The 22,132-nt window shown below is 51.3% G+C and overlaps 1 protein-coding gene across 1 annotated transcript in view; it reads right to left on the reverse strand.

Moving 5' to 3' along the window:
- Nucleotides 1–22,132, reverse strand: part of LOC115120723 (laminin subunit gamma-3-like) — a 235,120-nt gene that overhangs the window by 38,386 nt on the left and 174,602 nt on the right. Inside the window, 4 exon segments of the mRNA XM_065018086.1 lie at nucleotides 7,316–7,458; nucleotides 8,562–8,715; nucleotides 13,746–13,991; nucleotides 14,563–14,748. Of these exon segments, the coding sequence (XP_064874158.1) occupies nucleotides 7,316–7,458; nucleotides 8,562–8,715; nucleotides 13,746–13,991; nucleotides 14,563–14,748 (729 nt within the window).

The following is a 22,132-nucleotide window of genomic DNA, read 5'->3' on the forward strand; positions in this document are numbered from 1 at the left end:
TGTAGTAGCTCATAGCCTCGTGTCTCATCTTAGTAGCACCCTCTAGTAGCTTATAGCCTTGTGTCTCATCTTAGTAGCACCCTCTAGTAGTTTATAGCCTCGTGTCTCATCTTAGTAGCACCCTCTAGTAGCTCATAGCCTCGTGTCTCATCTTAGTAGCACCCTCTAGTAGTTTATTGCCTCGTGTCTCATCTTAGTTGCACCCTCTAGTAGCTCATAGCCTCGTGTCTCATCTTAGTAGCACCCTCTAGTAGCTTATAGCCTTGTGTCTCATCTTAGTAGCACCCTCTAGTAGCTCATAGCCTTGTGTCTCATCTTAGTAGCACCCTCTAGTAGCTCATAGCCTCGTGTCTCATCTTAGTAGGACCCTCTAGTAGCTTATAGCCTCGTGTCTCACCTTAGTAGCACCCTCTAGTAGCTTATAGACTCGTGCCTCATCTTAGTAGCACCCTCTAGTAGCTTATAGCCTCGTGTCTCATCTTAGTAGCACCCTCTTAGTAGCACCTGTTGGAGAGAGGGACAAGGGGAGGCAGGGTTGGAGAGAGGGACAAGGGGAGGCAGGGGTGGAGAGAGGGACAAGGGGAGGCAGGGGTGGAGAGAGGGACAAGGGGAGGCAGGGTTGGAGAGAGGGACAGGGGGAGGCAGGGGTGGAGAGTGGGACAAGGGGAGGGAGTGTTGAGAGAGGGACAAGGGGAGGCAGGGGTGGAGAGAGGGACAGGGGAGGCAGGGGTGGAGAGAGGGACAAGGGGAGGCAGGGTTGGAGAGAGGGACGGGGGAGGCAGGGGTGGAGAGAGGGATATGGGAGGCAGGGGTGGAGTTAGGGACAGGGGATGCAGGGGTGGAGACAGGAACAGGCAGGGGTGGAGAGAGGGATAGGGAGGCAGGGGTGGGGTGGGGTGGAGAGAGGGACAGGGGGAGGCAGGGTTGGAGAGAGGGACAAGGGGAGGCAGGGGTGGAGAGAGGGACAAGGGGAGGCAGGGGTGGAGAGAGGGACAAGGGGAGGCAGGGTTGGAGAGAGGGACAAGGGGAGGCAGGGGTGGAGAGAGGGACAAGGGGAGGCAGGGTTGAGAGAGGGACAAGGGGAGGCAGGGGTGGAGAGAGGGACAAGGGGAGGCAGGGGTGGAGAGAGGGACAAGGGGAGGCAGGGGTGGAGAGAGGGACAAGGGGAGGCAGGGGTGGAGAGAGGGACAAGGGGAGGCAGGGGTGGAGAGAGGGACAAGGGGAGGCAGGGGTGGAGAGAGGGACAAGGGGAGGCTGGGGTGGAGAGAGGGACAAGGGAGGCAGGGTTGGAGAGAGGGACAGGGGGAGGCAGGGGTGGAGAGAGGGACAAGGGGAGGCAGTGTTGGAGAGAGGGACAAGGGGAGGCAGGGTTGGAGAGGGACGGGGGGAGGCAGGGGTGGAGAGAGGGATATGGGAGGCAGGGGTGGAGTTAGGGACAGGGGGATGCAGGGGTGGAGACAGGAACAGGCAGGGGTGGAGAGAGGGATAGGGGAGGCAGGGGTGGGGTGGGGTGGAGAGAGGGACAGGGGAGGCAGGGTTGGCGAGAGGGACAAGGGGAGGCAGGGGTGGAGAGAGGGACAGCGGGAGGCAGGGGTGGAGAGAGGGACAGGGGGAGGCAGGGGTGGAGACAGGAACAGGCAGGGGTGGAGAGAGGGATAGGGGAGGCCGGGGTGGGGTGGGGTGGAGAGAGGGACAGGGGGAGGCAGGGTTGGAGAGAGGGACAAGGGGAGGCAGGGGTGGAGAGAGGGACAGGGGGAGGCAGGGGTGGAGAGAGGGACAGGGGGAGGCAGGGGGTGGAGAGAGGGACAAGGGGAGGCAGGGGTGGAGAGAGGGACAAGGGGAGGCAGGGGTGGAGAGAGGGACAAGGGGAGGCAGGGATGGAGAGAGAAACAGGGGGAGGCAGGGGTGGAGAGAGGGACAAGGGGAGGCAGGGGTGGAGAGAGGGACAAGGGGAGGCAGGGGTGGAGAGAGGGACAAGGGGAGGCAGGGGTGGAGAGAGGGACAGGGGGAGGCAGGGGTGGAGAGAGGGACAGGGGGCGGCAGGGGTGGAGAGAGGGACAGGGGAGGCAGGGATGGAGAGAAACAGGGGAGGCAGGGTTGGAGAGAGGGACAAGGGAGGCAGGGATGGAGAGAGAAACAGGGGGAGGCAGGGTTGGAGAGAGGGACAGGGGGAGGCAGGGATGGAGAGAGGAACAGGGGGAGGCAGGGGTGGAGAGAGGGACAAGGGGAGGCAGGGGTGGAGAGAGGGACAGGGGAGGCAGGGGTGGAGAGAGGGACAGGGGGCGGCAGGGGGTGGAGAGAGGGACAGGGGGAGGCAGGGGTGGAGAGAGGGACAAGGGGGAGGCAGGGGTGGAGAGAGGGATATGGGGAGGCAGGGGTGGAGAGAGGGACAAGGGAGGCAGGGGTGGAGAGAGGGATATGGGGGAGGCAGGGGTGGAGAGAGGGATATGGGGAGGCAGGGGTGGAGAGAGGGACAAGGGGAGGCAGGGGTGGAGAGAGGGACAAGGGGAGGCAGGGGTGGAGAGAGGGACAAGGGGAGGCAGGGTTGGAGAGAGGGACAAGGGGAGGCAGGGGTGGAGAGAGGGACAAGGGGAGGCAGGGTTGGAGAGAGGGACAGGGGGAGGCAGGGGTGGAGAGAGGGACAAGGGGAGGCAGTGTTGGAGAGAGGGACAAGGGGAGGCAGGGTTGGAGAGAGAACCGGGGAGGCAGGGGTGGAGAGAGGAACAGGCATGGGTGGAGAGAGGGATAGGGGAGGCAGGGGTGGGGTGGGGTGGAGAGAGGGACAGCGGGACGCAGGGTTGGAGAGAGGGACAAGGGGAGGCAGGGGTGGAGAGAGGGACAGGGGGAGGCAGGGGTGGAGAGAGGGACAAGGGGAGGCAGGTGTGGAGAGAGGGACAGGGGGAGGCAGGGTTGGAGAGAGGGACAAGGGGAGGCAGGGGTGGAGAGAGGGACAAGGGGAGGCAGGGGTGGAGAGAGGGACAAGGGGAGGCAGGGTTGGAGAGAGGGACAAGGGGAGGCAGGGGTGGAGAGAGGGACAAGGGGAGGCAGGGGTGGAGAGAGGGACAAGGGGAGGCAGGGGTGGAGAGAGGGACAAGGGGAGGCAGGGGTGGAGAGAGGGACAAGGGGAGGCAGGGTTGGAGAGAGGGACAGGGGAGGCAGGGGTGGAGAGAGGGACAAGGGGAGGCAGTGTTGGAGAGAGGGACAAGGGGAGGCAGGGTTGGAGAGAGGGACGGGGGAGGCAGGGGTGGAGAGAGGGATATGGGAGGCAGGGGTGGAGTTAGGGACAGGGGGAGGCAGGGGTGGAGACAGGAACAGGCAGGGGTGGAGAGAGGGATAGGGGAGGCAGGGGTGGGGTGGGGTGGAGAGAGGGACAGGGGGAGGCAGGGTTGGAGAGAGGGACAAGGGAGGCAGGGGTGGAGAGAGGGACAGGGGGAGGCAGGGGTGGAGAGAGGGACAGGGGGAGGCAGGGGTGGAGACAGGAACAGGCAGGGGTGGAGAGAGGGATAGGGGAGGCAGGGGTGGGGTGGGGTGGAGAGAGGGACAGGGGGAGGCATGGTTGGAGAGAGGGACAAGGGGAGGCAGGGGTGGAGAGAGGGACAGGGGGAGGCAGGGGTGGAGAGAGGGACAGGGGGAGGCAGGGGTGGAGAGAGGGACAAGGGGAGGCAGGGGTGGAGAGAGGGACAAGGGGAGGCAGGGGTGGAGAGAGGGACAAGGGGAGGCAGTGTTGGAGAGAGGGACAAGGGGAGGCAGGGTTGGAGAGAGGGACGGGGAGGCAGGGGTGGAGAGAGGGATATGGGAGGCAGGGGTGGAGTTAGGGACAGGGGGAGGCAGGGGTGGAGACAGGAACAGGCAGGGGTGGAGAGAGGGATAGGGGAGGCAGGGGTGGGGTGGGGTGGAGAGAGGGACAGAGGGAGGCAGGGTTGGAGAGAGGGACAAGGGGAGGCAGGGGTGGAGAGAGGGACAGGGGAGGCAGGGGTGGAGAGAGGGACAGGGGGAGGCAGGGGGGAGAGAGGGACAAGGGGAGGCAGGGGTGGAGAGAGGGACAAGGGGAGGCAGGGGTGGAGAGAGGGACAAGGGGAGGCAGGGTTGGAGAGAGGGACAAGGGGAGGCAGGGTTGGAGAGAGGGACAAGGGGAGGCAGGGGTGGAGAGAGGGACAGGGGAGGCAGGGATGGAGAGAGAAACAGGGGGAGGCAGGGGTGGAGAGAGGGACAAGGGGAGGCAGGGGTGGAGAGAGGGACAAGGGGAGGCAGGGGTGGAGAGATGGACAAGGGGAGGCAGGGGTGGAGAGAGGGACAGGGGAGGCAGGGGTGGAGAGAGGGACAGGGGGCGGCAGGGGTGGAGAGAGGGACAGGGGAGGCAGGGATGGAGAGAGAAACAGGGGAGGCAGGGTTGGAGAGAGGGACAAGGGGAGGCAGGGATGGAGAGAGAAACAGGGGGAGGCAGGGTTGGAGAGAGGGACAGGGGGAGGCAGGGATGGAGAGAGGAACAGGGGAGGCAGGGGTGGAGAGAGGGACAAGGGGGAGGCAGGGGTGGAGAGAGGGACAGGGGAGGCAGGGGTGGAGAGAGGGACAGGGGGCGGCAGGGGTGGAGAGAGGGACAGGGGAGGCAGGGGTGGAGGGAGGGACAAGGGGGAGGCAGGGGTGGAGAGAGGGATATGGGGAGGCAGGGGTGGAGAGAGGGACAAGGGGAGGCAGGGGTGGAGAGAGGGATATGGGGAGGCAGGGGTGGAGAGAGGGATATGGGGAGGCAGGGGTGGAGAGAGGGACAAGGGGAGGCAGGGGTGGAGAGAGGGACAAGGGGAGGCAGGGGTGGAGAGAGGGATATGGGGAGGCAGGGGTGGAGAGAGGGATATGGGGAGGTAGGGGTGGAGAGAGGGATAGGGGAGGCAGGGGTGGAGAGAGGGACAAGGGGAGGCAGGGGTGGAGAGAGGGACAAGGGGGAGGCAGGGTGGAGAGAGGGATATGGGGAGGCAGGGGTGGAGAGAGAGGGATAGGGGGGAGGCAGGGGTGGAGAGAGGGACAAGGGGGAGGCAGGGGTGGAGAGAGGGACAAGGGGGAGGCAGGGGTGGAGAGAGGGACAAGGGGGAGGCAGGGGTGGAGAGAGGGACAAGGGGGAGGCAGGGGTGGAGAGAGGGATATGGGGAGGCAGGGGTGGAGAGAGGGATAGGGGGAGGCAGGGGTGGAGAGAGGGACAAGGGGAGGCAGGGGTGGAGAGAGGGATATGGGGAGGCAGGGGTGGAGAGAGGGACAGGGGGAGGCAGGGGTGGAGAGAGGGACAAGGGGAGGCAGGGGTGGAGAGAGGGACAGGGGAGGCAGGGGTGGAGAGAGGGACAGGGGAGGCAGGGGTGGAGAGAGGGACACGGGGAGGCAGGGGTGGAGAGAGGGACAAGGGGAGGCAGGGGTGGAGAGAGGGAAATGGGAGGCAGGGGTGGAGTTAGGGACAGGGGGAGGCAGGGGTGGAGACAGGAACAGGCAGGGGTGGAGAGAGGGATAGGGGAGGCAGGGGTGGGGTGGGGTGGAGAGAGGGACAGGGGGAGGCAGGGTTGGAGAGAGGGACAAGGGGAGGCAGGGGTGGAGAGAGGGACAGGGGAGGCAGGGGTGGAGAGAGGGACAGGGGGAGGCAGGGGTGGAGAGAGGGACAAGGGGAGGCAGGGGTGGAGAGAGGACAAGGGGAGGCAGGGGTGGAGAGAGGGACAAGGGGAGGCAGGGTTGGAGAGAGGGACAAGGGGGAGGCAGGGGTGGAGAGAGGGACAAGGGGAGGCAGGGGTGGAGAGAGGGATATGGGGAGGCAGGGGTGGAGAGAGGGATATGGGGAGGCAGGGGTGGAGAGGGATAGGGGGAGGCAGGGGTGGAGAGAGGGACAAGGGGGGAGGCAGGGGTGGAGAGAGGGACAAGGGGGAGGCAAGGGTGGAGAGAGGGATATGGGGAGGCAGGGGTGGAGAGAGGGATAGGGGGAGGCAGGGGTGGAGAGAGGGACAAGGGGAGGCAGGGGTGGAGAGAGGGACAAGGGGGAGGCAGGGGTGGAGAGAGGGACAAGGGGGAGGCAGGGGTGGAGAGAGGGACAAGGGGGAGGCAGGGGTGGAGAGAGGGATATGGGGAGGCAGGGGTGGAGAGAGGGATAGGGGGAGGCAGGGGTGGAGAGAGGGACAAGGGGGAGGCAGGGGTGGAGAGAGGGATATGGGGAGGCAGGGTGGAGAGAGGGACAGGGGAGGCAGGGGTGGAGAGAGGGACAAGGGGGAGGCAGGGGTGGAGAGAGGGATATGGGGAGGCAGGGGTGGAGAGAGGGACAAGGGGAGGCAGGGGTGGAGAGAGGGATATGGGGAGGCAGGGGTGGAGAGAGGGACAAGGGGAGGCAGGGGTGGAGAGAGGGACAAGGGGAGGCAGGGTTGGAGAGAGGGACAGGGGAGGCAGGGGTGGAGAGAGGGACAAGGGGAGGCAGTGTTGGAGAGAGGGACAAGGGGAGGCAGGGTTGGAGAGAGGGACGGGGGAGGCAGGGGTGGAGAGAGGGATATGGGAGGCAGGGGTGGAGTTAGGGACAGGGGGAGGCAGGGGTGGAGACAGGAACAGGCAGGGGTGGAGAGAGGGATAGGGGAGGCAGGGGTGGGGTGGGGTGGAGAGAGGGACAGGGGGAGGCAGGGTTGGAGAGAGGGACAAGGGGAGGCAGGGGTGGAGAGAGGGACAGGGGAGGCAGGGGTGGAGAGAGGGATAGGGGAGGCAGGGGTGGAGAGAGGGACAAGGGGGAGGCAGGGGTGGAGAGAGGGACAAGGGGGAGGCAGGGGTGGAGAGAGGGATATGGGGAGGCAGGGGTGGAGAGAGGGATAGGGGGAGGCAGGGGTGGAGAGAGGGACAAGGGGGAGGCAGGGGTGGAGAGAGGGATATGGGGAGGCAGGGGTGGAGAGAGGGACAGGGGGAGGCAGGGGTGGAGAGAGGGACAAGGGGGAGGCAGGGGTGGAGAGAGGGATATGGGGAGGCAGGGGTGGAGAGAGGGACAAGGGGAGGCAGGGGTGAGAGAGGGATATGGGGAGGCAGGGGTGGAGAGAGGGACAAGGGGAGGCAGGGTTGGAGAGAGGGATATGGGGAGGCAGGGGTGGAGAGAGGGACAAGGGGAGGCAGGGTTGGAGACAGGGGAAAGGAGGCATGAATGGCATATAGACAAATAGATTGGTTGTTGAAGAATTAGACATTGCATGTGTGCGTGTTACATTTCTAACTTCTTATTGTTATCAGAATGACTTGTTTTAGCATGTTTTGATATGTCTTAGTGTTTGCACATAAGGACTTCTAGCCCCAATCACAGTATAGCTACTGTAGCTACCTCTGCAGCCCCGTGAGGAGAAACCATAGAAGCCCATACGACATGTGCTGCACAGCCGCCCCTCCAGTCCCAGCCGACACACACACTGGCCTGTGATTTGGTGGCAAGCCATGGATGATGAGCCAATGGGGTTACAGGTGCACCTAAGAAATGTAGAATGTGATTCACATAACACTTACTAATGAAAGGAAACAGAACCACTGCATTTCTAGGTATGGAACCATAGATATATAATAATTACTATTCTAATTAAGCAATAAGGCCCAAGAGGGTGTTGTATATGGTCAATATACCACGGCTAAGGTCTGTTCTTAGACACGACACAACCCCAGAGGTACCTTATTGCTATTATAAACTGGTTACCAACATAATTAGAGCAGTAAAAATAAATGTTTTGTCATATCCTTGGTATACGGTCTGATATATAAGTGCATCAAAGCCGTATAACAGCTTCTATCTCAAGGCCATCAGACTGTTAAACAGCCATCATTTACATTACATTTACATTTAAGTCATTTAGCCGACGCTCTTATCCAGAGCGACTTACAAATTGGTGCATTCACCTTATGACATCCAGTGGAACAGTAGTGCATCTAAATCTTTTAAGGGGGGGGGGGGGGGGGTGAGAGGGATTACTTTATCCTATCCTAGGTATTCCTTAAAGAGGTGGGGTTTCAGGTGTCTCCGGAAGGTGGTGATTGACTCCGCTGTCCATCACTAACATAGAGAGGCTGCTGCCAACATACAGACTAAAACCACTGGCCACTTTAATAAATAGATTTAATAATGGTATCACTAGTCACTTTAATAATGTTTACATATCCTATATTACTCATCTCATATGTATATACGAGTATTTTATACCATCTATTGCATCTTGCCTATGCCGCATGGTCATCGCGCATCCATATGTTTATATGTACATATTCTGATTCCATCCCTTTACATTGTGTGTATAAGGTAGTCGTTGTGAATTTGTTAGATATTACTGCAATGTCGGAACTAGAAGCATAATAATTTCACTACACTCCCATTAACATCTGCTAACCATGTGTATGTGACCAATAAAATTGGATTTGATTTGATTTGCTATACCACAGCTGTCAGCCAATCAGCATTCAGGGCTCGAACCACCCAGTTTATCATTAATAATAATGACTAATTCTATTTCTATGATCAGAACCAATTTTAGAGTCAGAATGCATAACAATAGAAGATTCCAGAATTGCTTTAGGATTTCCTGTACCTCTCACAGCCTACTCCAGACTGCAGGTTGAAGAAGCCCACCTCACACTGACCACAGTCTCGCCCGGTCACATGACTAAGGCACAGACAACTTCCTGTCTGGGGGTCACAGTCCTCCAATGACCCAGAAGTCCCTGCAGGACTGCAGCCGCAGCCTGGGAGAAGACACAACCACACGTCAACGTCATGTCAAACACACAAAAAACACATGTAAATCACATAACCTCACATCAAATACTGTATCAAAAAGTATAGTAGCCTAAACGGGCAAAAGCATTATCAAAACAGAACACAAATCCAACAAAGTATGCAAAAGGAACACATCATATACATCATCCAAACATTACACTAAACACAGTGTCACAAATGAAGTCAACCACTGAAGCTTAATCTTCTATCAATGTTGTGGCAATTGTATATTTCCCGTCCTCTGTCCATTCACTATCTGCTATTCATTCACTCAATCTTCTATTCCTTCGCTCTATCCTTCACTCTATCGTCTAGACAGGGTTAAAGTAAAATAACCCTATCCCTCTGTAGGGCGTGTCCTGTCTGCCCTGCGTGCCCTGCGTGCCCTGCGTGCCTGGCTTTGTGTTATCTAGGACAGTGCAGAGACAGAGGAGACCATCTACTCTACATGTACATAGTACTTGAATCAATCAATCAATCAATCAATCACCTAACCAAACCTAACATGAACATATTGCCTCAATCAATCACCCCAACTACACCGACTCGGTACGGGTACTCCTTGTATCTAGCCTGTATAAAGCCTCATTATTGTTATTTTATTGTGTTACTATTTTCTTTTGTTACTATTTTCTTTTCATCCATTTGCAAATGTTCTTAATTTTTAAGTGCATCGTTGGGAAAGGGGTCGTAAGTAAGCATTTCACGGTAAAGTATACACTTGTGGTAATCGGCGCATGTGACAAATAAAATGAGATGTTATTTGAATGACTGAGCAGAGCAGACAGGTTGCGTCCCAACTGGCACACTGCACACAAAAATACATGTTGTATTGTCACATGGACCGGATAGGTGCAGTAAAATGTGTTGTTTTACAGGGTCAGCCATGTTAACACTGCATCCCTGGAGGAAATTAGGGTTAAGGTCCTTGCTCAAAGGTCAAATCGACAGGTTTCATCTTGTCAGCTCAGCGACCTTTCAGTTTCAGGCCCAACACAATAACCACTAAACTACCTGCCACCCTAAAGGCTCTATGGGCCCAGGTCAAAAGTAGTGCACTATATATGGAATAGGGTGCCATTTGGAATGCAGGATACAGTAGATGACAGAGGGAGAGGGTCACAAGTCTCCCTGACTCACTGTCTCCTTCCACACACACACACACACACACACACACACACACACACACACACACACACACACACACACACACACACACACACACACACACACACACACACACACACACACACACACACACACACACAGGAAAATCTGGCTGCCCCACACCCCCCACAGATACTGTAGGCAGGGTTGAAAGTAGATACTCCGGGTAGCCATTTGATTAGCAGTCTTATAGGTTTGGGAAACAAGCTGTGCCGGAGCCTTTTGTACCACTTGACGGGCGGTAGCAGAGAGAACGGACTGTGAAATGGTTGGCTGGAGTCTTTGACAATTCATAGGGGCTTCCTCTGACACCGCCTGGTATAGATGTCCTGGATGGCAGGGAGTTCGGCCCCAGTGATGTACTGGGCCGTATGCACTACCCTCTGTAGCGCCTTGCCGTCGGATGTTGAGCAGTTGCCATACCAAGCGGTGTTGCAGCCAGTCAAGATGCTCTCAATGATGTAGCTGTAGAACTTTTTGAGGATCTGAGGGCCCATGCCGACTCTATTCACCGTCCTGAGGGGGAAGACGCTTTTGTCGTGCCCTCTTCGCGACTGTGTTGGTTCCTGGGGTTGTAGATGGAACATCTCTGTTGTTATAGGCTAGTGGGGGACACAGACATCTCAGAACTACTGAGGGACACAGACATCTCAGAACATCTATGTTGCTATAGGCTACTGAGGGACACAGACATCTCAGAACATCTCTGTTGCTATAGGCTACTGAGGGACACAGACATCTCAGAACATCTCTGTTGCTATAGGCTACTGGGGGACACAGACATCTCAGAACATCTCTGTTGCTATAGGCTACTGGGGGACACAGACATCTCAGAACATCTCTGTTGCTATAGGCTACTGGGGGACACAGACATCTCAGAACATCTCTGTTGCTATAGGCTACTGAGGGACACAGACATCTCAGAACATCTCTGTTGCTATAGGCTACTGAGGGACACAGACATCTCAGAACATCTCTGTTGCTATAGGCTACTGAGGGACACAGACATCTCAGAACATCTCTGTTGCTATAGGCTACTGGGGGACACAGACATCTCAGAACATCTCTGTTGCTATAGGCTACTGGGGGACACAGACATCTCAGAATATCTCTCTCTCTCTCTACATTTGTGTATGTTCCTTCTCTTCCTCCCTGTACCTCTGTGTCTCTATTTCTCTTTATCTCTATTTATCACACTCTTGTTCTTTCTTTCTATCTCAATCTGTACCTCTCTCTTTCTTTCTCTATGTCTCGCTCTCATAACCCTACAGTAACCTAATCCTCCAAGTCTCTTCATGTTTATCAGGATAAAACTTGCTGATAAGAAAATGTACTCTTTCTACTAACAAAATACTGTAGTTGGAAGGTCAACTGATCAGGGCAGACTGCTCTCTGCATCTTTCCCAGAACCCTTTTTAAGTGACACCGTTACCTTATACAGATGAATAAAGATGCAGAATCTGTAGGTCTATGACTGTTATTCACTCTAAGAGAGCCTGTAAAACTCAGTGTTCTCCCACTTTACAACCACTCCAACGCCACTCCAGTCCCCGTGGAGTTCCTAATGGCACTTCTAACCAGCTAACTCTAAGGAAGACTCTTTGAGCTCCACTCCAGTCCCCGTGGAGTTCCTAATGGCACTTCTAACCACCTAACTCTAAGGAAGACTCTTTGAGCTCCACTCCAGTCCCCGTGGAGTTCCTAATGGCACTTCTAACCACCTAACTCTAAGGAAGACTCTTTGAGCTCCACCTGAAATCTTTTGTTCCACCTGAAATCTTTTGGACATAAAATAAATGTTGAGGGAATCTTATTTGACTCAGAAAAGGATAGATATATGATAGGTGATATATACAAAACCATGCAGAAAGACTATCCAACTGATCATCTCTTAGAAAAAAAGACAAACTCTTGGAATCAAGAATTCAAAATAACTGATTATAGGCACAATATCGAGGGAGTGTTGGAACAAAAGTAGTGAAATGACCGTTAACGAAAATGTACGCTCAATCCAGTATAAAATAATGTATAGAATGTATTATACAAGAGACTAAATTCACATGTTCTACAGCACAACGACAGAGTCATGTGTAAAGTATAAGAAGGACTCAATGATTCATGCCTTCTGGGAACGCTATAAAGTCCAAAAGTAATGGGCGGAGTTAGAAAGCTGGCTGTCAGAAGTGTTACGATGTAAGTTGACTTTTAATCCGTCTATCTGCATATTTCAAGACATGGAATATGAGGGTGAGGTGACCATACTTTTCTTGTCAATGATTTTGAAAAAACGTCTACTTAAAAACTAGAAATCCAATGCTCCTCCATCACTACAACAGTGGATGAATCAAATATATTATTATTGAAATATTGAAAAGGTCTGGGCTACGGAGAAAAATAGAACAGTACAATTTGACACCATATGGCATGGAGTGCTACAAGCACTGGAAAGTTCCAGGGATGAAGGATGAGGGGGAGTGTGGTTGTGAGATATACATGATGTGTATGGTTGTGGTGGGAACACGTGGGTCTGAACAGGTGTGATGGCATTGATGTTTGTAGAAATGTGTGTGTTTGTTTGTTTATGTATGTATTTTCCTGAGCATTCCATCCGTATGCTATCGAGAATCTTTAGACTCTTTAGAATGGTGAGAATTGCTCAAATCCAGGTGATAAATCAGTAAGAGGAAAGCACTTTCAAAACCCTCAAGAAGAGCTCATTATGAAGGCACACTGACACCCACACATAAAGGACAAGTACACAGATACACAAACACACAATATAACGCACTAACACACTTTGAAATGTACAGACTCACACATTCAGATACATGTCACCATATTTCTAATGCATTCTTCATTTAAAATGTCTTCGATGTAAAGACCCCTGTTTAGGGGACCTGCGTGGTTCTGGTACCTGTTCCAACCAACATTTTAGCTTAGAAAATGATCTGTGGACACTGTAGACGGAAATGGCTTGCAATGAGCGGTAGCCCTGATTCTCACAGACACAGGAATATGTCTCTTTTGCCTGTACGAAGCAGGGATGTGCCTCCTACCTTTTAATTCACTCTTCCGACTGTCCATGAACTGCTGGCTGAAACCTACATCACAGCCACTGGGACCCTTACATCATAACGCAGCAGGAGAGTGGTTTCGTCACGGTAGCAGATTCAGAGATCGATTTATAGCCATTCATCTCAAATAATGAAGAGATTTTAAACCCCCAATTTTTTGTTTGTTTGTCATCGACAGACGAGAGTAATATGGGGCGTGTTCCTAATGAGTCCAGGAAGCTAACCTAGAGCTCTGTGAGATGTTGACAACGATGGGGCGGATGTTTTGATCAAGAGAGACCGTTAGAAAACACTGTATGTACATTTTCTCTGACACTAAATATACAAATATGTATTTTACAGTTATAAAGAAGGTGAAATCTTATACTTAGTCATTTGATTATTCTTTATTTATAAACAATTTAAGTTATTTCAAGCCTTATTCTTACAGTTTTGTTGAATAGGAAATACATTATATAACATTTTTTATATTTTCATATTTTTATCATATTTGTACTTTGTACTTGAGCTTGTGTTCTCAAAAGTGACCACACCTCAGCAATTTATAACTATTTTTTACCCCAAAGGTGAGATTTGAACCATTCTTGGAGTCTGGATCATTAGTAGTTAAATAATTACATTTGGGGATTATGTAGATTACATTTTCCATGACATTTAGTTACATTTAAGATGTAAAATTGTATATTTCCCCTTAATTAAAAACCTGTAACTCTAACCCAACCCTATATACACCCTTCCCAAGTTTCCACACTCACGTTTGCACTTCTGGGCCACAGTGCGGTCCAGGGCGTCCCCATAGTAACCTTGTCGGCAGTGTTGGCAATGGTCTCCCTCGGTGTGTCCCAGGCACTTCAGGCAACAGCCCGTCATGTGATCACACACGCCCAGCGCGTTGGGGTCCACATTATCGTTACAGTCGCACTTCTCACACGGTTGAACCGGCCCTGACTGGCCCAGGGGGTCGCCGTGGAAACTGTCCTCGCACATCTCGCATCTGATGCCTGTGGAGAGAAGGTGTGTGTGTGTATGTGCATGTGTATATGTGTGTTTGTGTGTGTGTCGTGGGGTGACAGGTGACAGGTTTTTTGATAGGTGAGTTATGGATGATGTTGGGCTGGAGGGTTTGGGGGCCATTTTCATTTCAACCTAAATCAATATCTGGTAATGAAATTCTGGAAATGAATGAATGGCCCAAACCTGACAAAGGAATATGGACATTTTAATTCAAACACTGCTCTACATGATAGGATCATGACTAATTTTATCAAGACAGTGAGGACACCAGTACAGGTTTTATTAAAAATCTGTCAGCCAATTTGTGTAAATCTGCTTCACTGAGCAAGCAATGAACTCAATGGCTGTGTCCTAAAAGGCAACCTATTCCCTACATATTTCACTACTTTAGAATAGAGCCCAAGCTCTGGTCAAAAGTAGTGCACTGTATAGGAAATAGGTTGCAATTTGGGATGCAGCCCAGTTTAACGCAGGTGAGGTCTGCTCATCATGGGAAAATGGAATGGTTTGTTCCCATTATCCGACATCTACCAGTCATGTAATATGATCTCAGCTCACCCCTCTGTCCTGAAGGGCAGTTGGTACAGACCACCTCCCCCGTGCTCATTTGAGCACAGCTGGTACGGTCCGGGCAGGGGCAAGGTCTGCAGTCATTGGGCATGCCAATCAACGCGTTACCATAGTAACCGCCCAGACAACGCTCGCAGGTTGGTCCTGTGGTGAAGTCGATACACACACACACACCTGGAGTAGAGAGAGGAGCAGAGGCAGTTACAACACACACACCTGGAGTAGAGAGAGGAGAGGAGGCAGTTACAACACACACACCTGGACTAGAGAGAGGAGGCAGTTACAACACACACACCTGGAGTAGAGAGAGGAGAGGAGGCAGTTACAACACACACACCTGGAGTAGAGAGAGGAGAGGAGGCAGTTACAACACACACACCTGGAGTAGAGAGAGGAGAGGAGGCAGTTACAACACACACACCTGAACTAGAGAGAGGGGGCAGTTACAACACACACACCTGAACTAGAGAGAGGAGGCAGTTACAACACACACACCTGAACTAGAGAGAGGAGGCAGTTACAACACACACACCTGGACTAGAGAGAGGAGAGGAGGCAGTTACAACACACACACCTGAACTAGAGAGAGGAGGCAGTTACAACACACACACCTGAACTAGAGAGAGGAGGCAGTTACAACACACACACCTGGACTAGAGAGAGGAGAGGAGGCAGTTACAACACACACACCTGGACTAGAGAGAGGAGAGGAGGCAGTTACAACACACACACCTGAACTAGAGAGAGGGGGCAGTTACAACACACACACCTGAACTAGAGAGAGGAGGCAGTTACAACACACACACCTGAACTAGAGAGAGGAGGCAGTTACAACACACACACCTGGACTAGAGAGAGGAGAGGAGGCAGTTACAACACACACACCTGGACTAGAGAGAGGAGAGGAGGCAGTTACAACACACACACCTGGACTAGAGAGAGGAGAGGAGGCAGTTACAACACACACACCTGGACTAGAGAGAGGAGAGGAGGCAGTTACAACACACACACCTGGACTAGAGAGAGGAGAGGAGGCAGTTACAACACACACACCTGGACTAGAGAGAGGAGAGGAGGCAGTTACAACACACACACCTGAACTAGAGAGAGGAGAGGAGGCAGTTACAACACACACACCTGAACTAGAGAGAGGAGGCAGTTACAACACACACACACCTGGACTAGAGAGAGGAGAGGAGGCAGTTACAACACACACACCTGAACTAGAGAGAGGAGAGGAGGCAGTTACAACACACACACCTGAACTAGAGAGAGGAGAGGAGGCAGTTACAACACACACACCTGAACTAGAGAGAGGAGGCAGTTACAACACACACACCTGAACTAGAGAGAGGAGAGGAGGCAGTTACAACACACACACCTGAACTAGAGAGAGGAGGCAGTTACAACACACACACCTGGAGTAGAGAGAGGAGAGGAGGCAGTTACAACACACACACCTGGACTAGAGAGAGGAGAGGAGGCAGTTACAACACACACACCTGGAGTAGAGAGAGGAGAGGAGGCAGTTACAACACACACACCTGAACTAGAGAGAGGAGAGGAGGCAGTTACAACACACACACCTGAACTAGAGAGAGGAGGCAGTTACAACACACACACCTGAACTAGAGAGAGGAGAGGAGGCAGTTACAACACACACACCTGAACTAGAGAGAGGAGGCAGTTACAACACACACACCTGAACTAGAGAGAGGAGGCAGTTACAACACACACACCTGGAGTAGAGAGAGGAGAGGAGGCAGTTACAACACACACACCTGAACTAGAGAGAGGAGAGGAGGCAGTTACAACACACACACCTGAACTAGAGAGAGGAGGCAGTTACAACACACACACCTGGAGTAGAGAGAGGAGAGGAGGCAGTTACAACACACACACCTGGACTAGAGAGAGGAGAGGAGGCAGTTACAACACACACACCTGGAGTAGAGAGAGGAGAGGAGGCAGTTACAACACACACACCTGAACTAGAGAGAGGAGGCAGTTACAACACACACACCTGGAGTAGAGAGAGGAGAGGGGGCAGTTACAACACACACACCTGAACTAGAGAGAGGAGGCAGTTACAACACACACACCTGGACTAGAGAGAGGAGAGGAGGTAGTTACAACACACACACCTGGACTAGAGAGAGGAGGCCGTTACAACACACACACCTGAACTAGAGAGAGGAGAGGAGGCAGTTACAACACACACACCTGAACTAGAGAGAGGAGGCAGTTACAACACACACACCTGAACTAGAGAGAGGAGGCAGTTACAACACACACACCTGGAGTAGAGAGAGGAGAGGAGGCTGTTACAACACACACACCTGGACTAGAGAGAGGAGAGGAGGCAGTTACAACACACACACCTGGAGTAGAGAGAGGAGAGGAGGCAGTTACAACACACACACCTGAACTAGAGAGAGGAGGCAGTTACAACACACACACCTGGAGTAGAGAGAGGAGAGGGGGCAGTTACAACACACACACCTGAACTAGAGAGAGGAGGCAGTTACAACACACACACCTGGACTAGAGAGAGGAGAGGAGGCAGTTACAACACACACACCTGAACTAGAGAGATGAGAGGGGGCAGTTACAACACACACACCTGAACTAGAGAGAGGAGGCAGTTACAACACACACACCTGGAGTAGAGAGAGGAGCAGAGGCAGTTACAACACACACACCTGGACTAGAGAGAGGAGAGGAGGCAGTTACAACACACACACCTGGACTAGAGAGAGGAGAGGGGGCAGTTACAACACACACACCTGAACTAGAGAGAGGAGGCAGTTACAACACACACACCTGGAGTAGAGAGAGGAGCAGAGGCAGTTACAACACACACACCTGGACTAGAGAGAGGAGAGGGGGCAGTTACAACACACACACCTGGACTAGAGAGAGGAGAGGGGGAAGTTACAACACACCACACGTAGATAGATATGTAAAGTGTGTCTTACAGGACCATCATATGGGCTCTCAGTAGCAGGCACACTCACACACACAGTCGCAAACACACACACACACACACACACACACACACACACACACACACACACACACACACACACACACACACACACACACACACACACCAAGGAGGATGGATGCTGTAACGATTTTCTCCTCTGACAGATCCAGGCCACAGTAAGTGTAGTTTCTCTAGCCACCAGTAGAGTGTGCCATGAAGCTGTGTCTCTAACCAGCCACCATACATGTACTCTAGCTCTTCACACAGCCACAGCAGAATGGAAGAGGAATAAGAGGAAACACTCAATACTGAAACCCAGACCTCCACCGCAAAGAGAGCTAGCGAGCAGAAAGAACTGGTCTAAATTCAACCTGACTGTAATTGCTTTGGGAAATACAAAAAGAGCTGGCTTCAGACAGAAAGACTTTCAAGAAGTAAATTAATTTCCCCCAAGTGAACGAGATAATCATATTTATTATGTCCCAAAAACAAACTGTTAAATGCATATGTCTTCTAAAGCCTCAGGGAAAATAACTTTTGGTCTGTATGTAGCTCCAGCTCGTCACATCTAGTTAACTTTTTGTAATCACAATTAATCGCATGGTCTGAAATCGTTTGAATAAAAATTGAAAACATCCAATATACGGGATGTATCACAACCGGACATGATTGGGAGTCCCACAGGGCGGCGCACAATTGGCCCCTAGTCATCCGGGTTTGGCCGGGGTAGGACGTCATTGTAAATACGAATTTGTTATTTTTTACAGATCAATTTGAGCAAATTCTGAATTTGCGAAATAAAAGCAAATCCTGCGATTAACTCAATTACAATTTTTTTGAATTGTTTGACAGCCTCTAAGAACAACATTTGGTTTCCATGGTTACCCTCCTCTTATGGAATTAATCACTTTTGACCACTTAAATAGTTTTTCTCTCTGTCTTTAAATATAGAAAATAAACTCTTTTCTGGGATATTAACCACAGACACTTTACTGTTGAATATGCTCTTTGGTCATTACGTTGGAGAAACAGTTGGAAGAATATGTCACGCCCTGACCTTAGTTATCTTTGATTTATGTATTATTTGGTCAGGTCAGGGTGTGACTATGGTGGGTATGTTAGTTTTTGTATTGTCTAGTTTTTTTTGTATATCTAGGTATATGTAGGTCTATGGTGGCCTGAATTGGTTCCCAATCAGAGGCAGCTGTCTATCGTTGATTGGGGACCATATTTAGGTAGCCATTTTCCATAGGGTATTTGTGGGTTCTTATTCTGTGTTTAGTTGCCTGTCTGCATGAGCCGTATTAGCGTCATGGTTCGTTTTGTATAGTTTGTTCAGTGTTGCATTTCTTTAATAAATTAAGAATGTACGCTTACCACGCTGTGCCTTGTTCTCCTCCATATAACGACTGTGACAGAATAAACACTCTGCAAACCCTAACATTAGTTTAAAAAATAACTAAGCCTACAATTCATCAAACTTCACTTCACTAATGTTGCAATTAGGGACAGTTGGACATTTACTTGGGGTGCTGGTCCAACTCAAGGTGCAATAGATTTTTTTTTACCTCCCTCACAAACATTAAGTTAAACATATTTTTACACAACACTTCCCTTGTTCTGTACAAAAAAATGCACACCCTCCCCGTCATATAATTAAATGTAAATAATGTTTCCGACCACAAATAAAAATAGCCGTGTTTATAAAACGTGGATATCGACTTTGCCACTCTTGTGGCACTGTTGTTTTATTCTGGTCCATAATTCTGACTAGCAAGATAATAAAGTACTGGTTTATACTGTTCCTTTCTGCTTCTTTTTTTACCTCTGAAATTAACACAGTTTTTACATTTACCTCATTTAAATGACTCCACCAATCAGTGGGCTCTGGTCAAAGTAGTGCACCACATAGGCAATAGGGTGTCGTTTCGACCATAGCATATTAGGTCTTCACTGAGGTGGCTAATACTAATGCTTCACATCCAAGCATGTAATGCCAGTCATTCAATATAATAGGCTAGCTAATAAAACATAGTGATTGTTCATCATAACACAAAGAGTTGAGGGTTATTGAATCGCACTAAGAACTGATTGTGCGTCTGTGTCTATGTCAGAGCCATAATAGACTTAATGGTCACAAAGTGCTGACAGACAGTACTGACTGTGAAGATGACTGAGCACAGTTCAGTTACTGAGGCTCTCCCTGCATGGGCCTGGACTAGTGTTACTGTTGTTTTTAGTTCATTGCTTCTTCTGTAAACGGACCTGTTCCGCTCTGATACCAATTACATCAGCAGTTACTGCATATTTTAAGATCAATTTATACTCACCATTGCCAAAGTCATTCATCATCATAATCATCATCCTCCTCCTCATGCTCACCATCTTCACCATCGTCATCTTCAACATCATTGCTTCATTACATTCATGTAAAGTCTAAATTCAGCATGTACTGGAGCTAATTTACAATGAACTTCCCCTCCACTATTGAATTTAAATAGGAATCTGGAGAGACAGATAGCTCACCCCAGCTCTGATCTACCCAGCTCTACTCTGATCTACCCAGCTCTACTCTGATCTACCCAGCTCTACTTTGATCTACCCATCTCTACTCTGATCTACCCAGCTCTACTCTGATCTACCCAGCTCTACTCTGATCTACCCAGCTCTACTCTGATCTACCCAGCGCTACTCTGATCTACCCAGCTCTACTCTGATCTACCCAGCTCTACTTTGATCTACCCAGCTCTACTCTGATCTACCCAGCTCTACTCTGATCTACCCAGCTCTACTCTGATCTACTCAGCTCTACTCTGATCTAACCAGCTCCACTATAAACTACCCAGCTATACTCTAACCAGCTCTACTCTGATCTACCCAGCTCTACTCAAATCTACCCAGCTCTACTATGCTCTACCCAGCTCTACTCTGCTCTACCCAGCTATACTCTGCTCTAACCAGCTCTACTCTGATCTACCCAGCTCTACTCTGATCTACCCAGCTCTACTCTGATCTACCCAGCTCTACTCTGATCTACCCAGCTCTACTTTGATCTACCCAGCTCTACTCTGATCTACCCAGCTCTACTCTGATCTACCCAGCTCTACTCTGATATACTCAGCTCTACTCTGATCTAACCAGCTCCACTATAAACTACCCAGCTATACTCTAACCAGCTCTACTCTGATCTACCCAGCTCTACTCGAATCTACCCAGCTCTACTATGCTCTACCCAGCTCTACTCTGCTCTACCCAGCTATACTCTGCTCTAACCAGCTCTACTCTGCTCTACCCAGCTCTACTCTGCTCTACCCAGCTCTACTCTGATCTACTCAGCTCTGCTCTGATCTACCCAGCTCTGCTCTGATCTACCCAGCTCTATTCTGCTCTACTCTGATCTACCGAGCTCTACCCAGCTCTACTCTGCTCTACCCAGCTCTAGTCTGCTCTACCCAGCTCTACTCTGCTCTACCCAGCTCTACTCTGATCTACCCAGTTCCACTCTGATCTACCCAGCTCTACTCTGATCTACCCAGCTCTACTCTGATCTACCCAGCTCTACTTTGATCTACCCATCTCTACTCTGATCTACCCAGCTCTACTCTGATCTACCCAGCTCTACTCTGATCTACCCAGCTCTACTCTGATCTACCCAGCTCTACTTTGATCTACCCAGCTCTACTCTGATCTACCCAGCTCTACTCTGATCTACCCAGCTCTACTCTGATCTACTCAGCTCTACTCTGATCTAACCAGCTCCACTATAAACTACCCAGCTATACTCTAACCAGCTCTACTCTGATCTACCCAGCTCTACTCTAATCTACCCAGCTCTACTCTGCTCTAACCAGCTCTACTCTGCTCTACCCAGCTATACTCTGCTCTAACCAGCTCTACTCTGATCTACCCAGCTCTACTCTGATCTACCCAGCTCTACTCTGATCTACCCAGCTCTACTCTGATCTACTCAGCTCTACTCTGATCTAACCAGCTCCACTATAAACTACCCAGCTATACTCTAACGAGCTCTACTCTGATCTACCCAGCTCCACTCTGATCTACCCAGCTCTACTCTGATCTACCCAGCTCTACTTTGATCTACCCATCTCTACTCTGATCTACCCAGCTCTACTCTGATCTACCCAGCTCTACTCTGATCTACCCAGCTCTACTCTGATCTACCCAGCTCTACTTTGATCTACCCAGCTCTACTCTGATCTACCCAGCTCTACTCGAATCTACCCTGCTCTACTATGCTCTACCCAGCTCTACTCTGCTCTACCCAGCTATACTCTGCTCTAACCAGCTCTACTCTGCTCTACCCAGCTCTACTCTGCTCTACCCAGCTCTACTCTGATCTACTCAGCTCTGCTCTGATCTACCCAGCTCTGCTCTGATCTACCCAGCTCTATTCTGCTCTACTCTGATCTACCGAGCTCTACCCAGCTCTACTCTGCTCTAACCAGCTCTACTCTGATCTACCCAGCTCTACTCTGATCTACCCAGCTCTACTCTGATCTACCCAGCTCTACTTTGATCTACCCAGCTCTACTCTGATCTACCCAGCTC

The sequence above is a fragment of the Oncorhynchus nerka genome, linkage group LG4 (assembly GCF_034236695.1).
Source record: "Oncorhynchus nerka isolate Pitt River linkage group LG4, Oner_Uvic_2.0, whole genome shotgun sequence".
Taxonomy (NCBI): Eukaryota; Metazoa; Chordata; class Actinopteri; order Salmoniformes; family Salmonidae; genus Oncorhynchus; species Oncorhynchus nerka.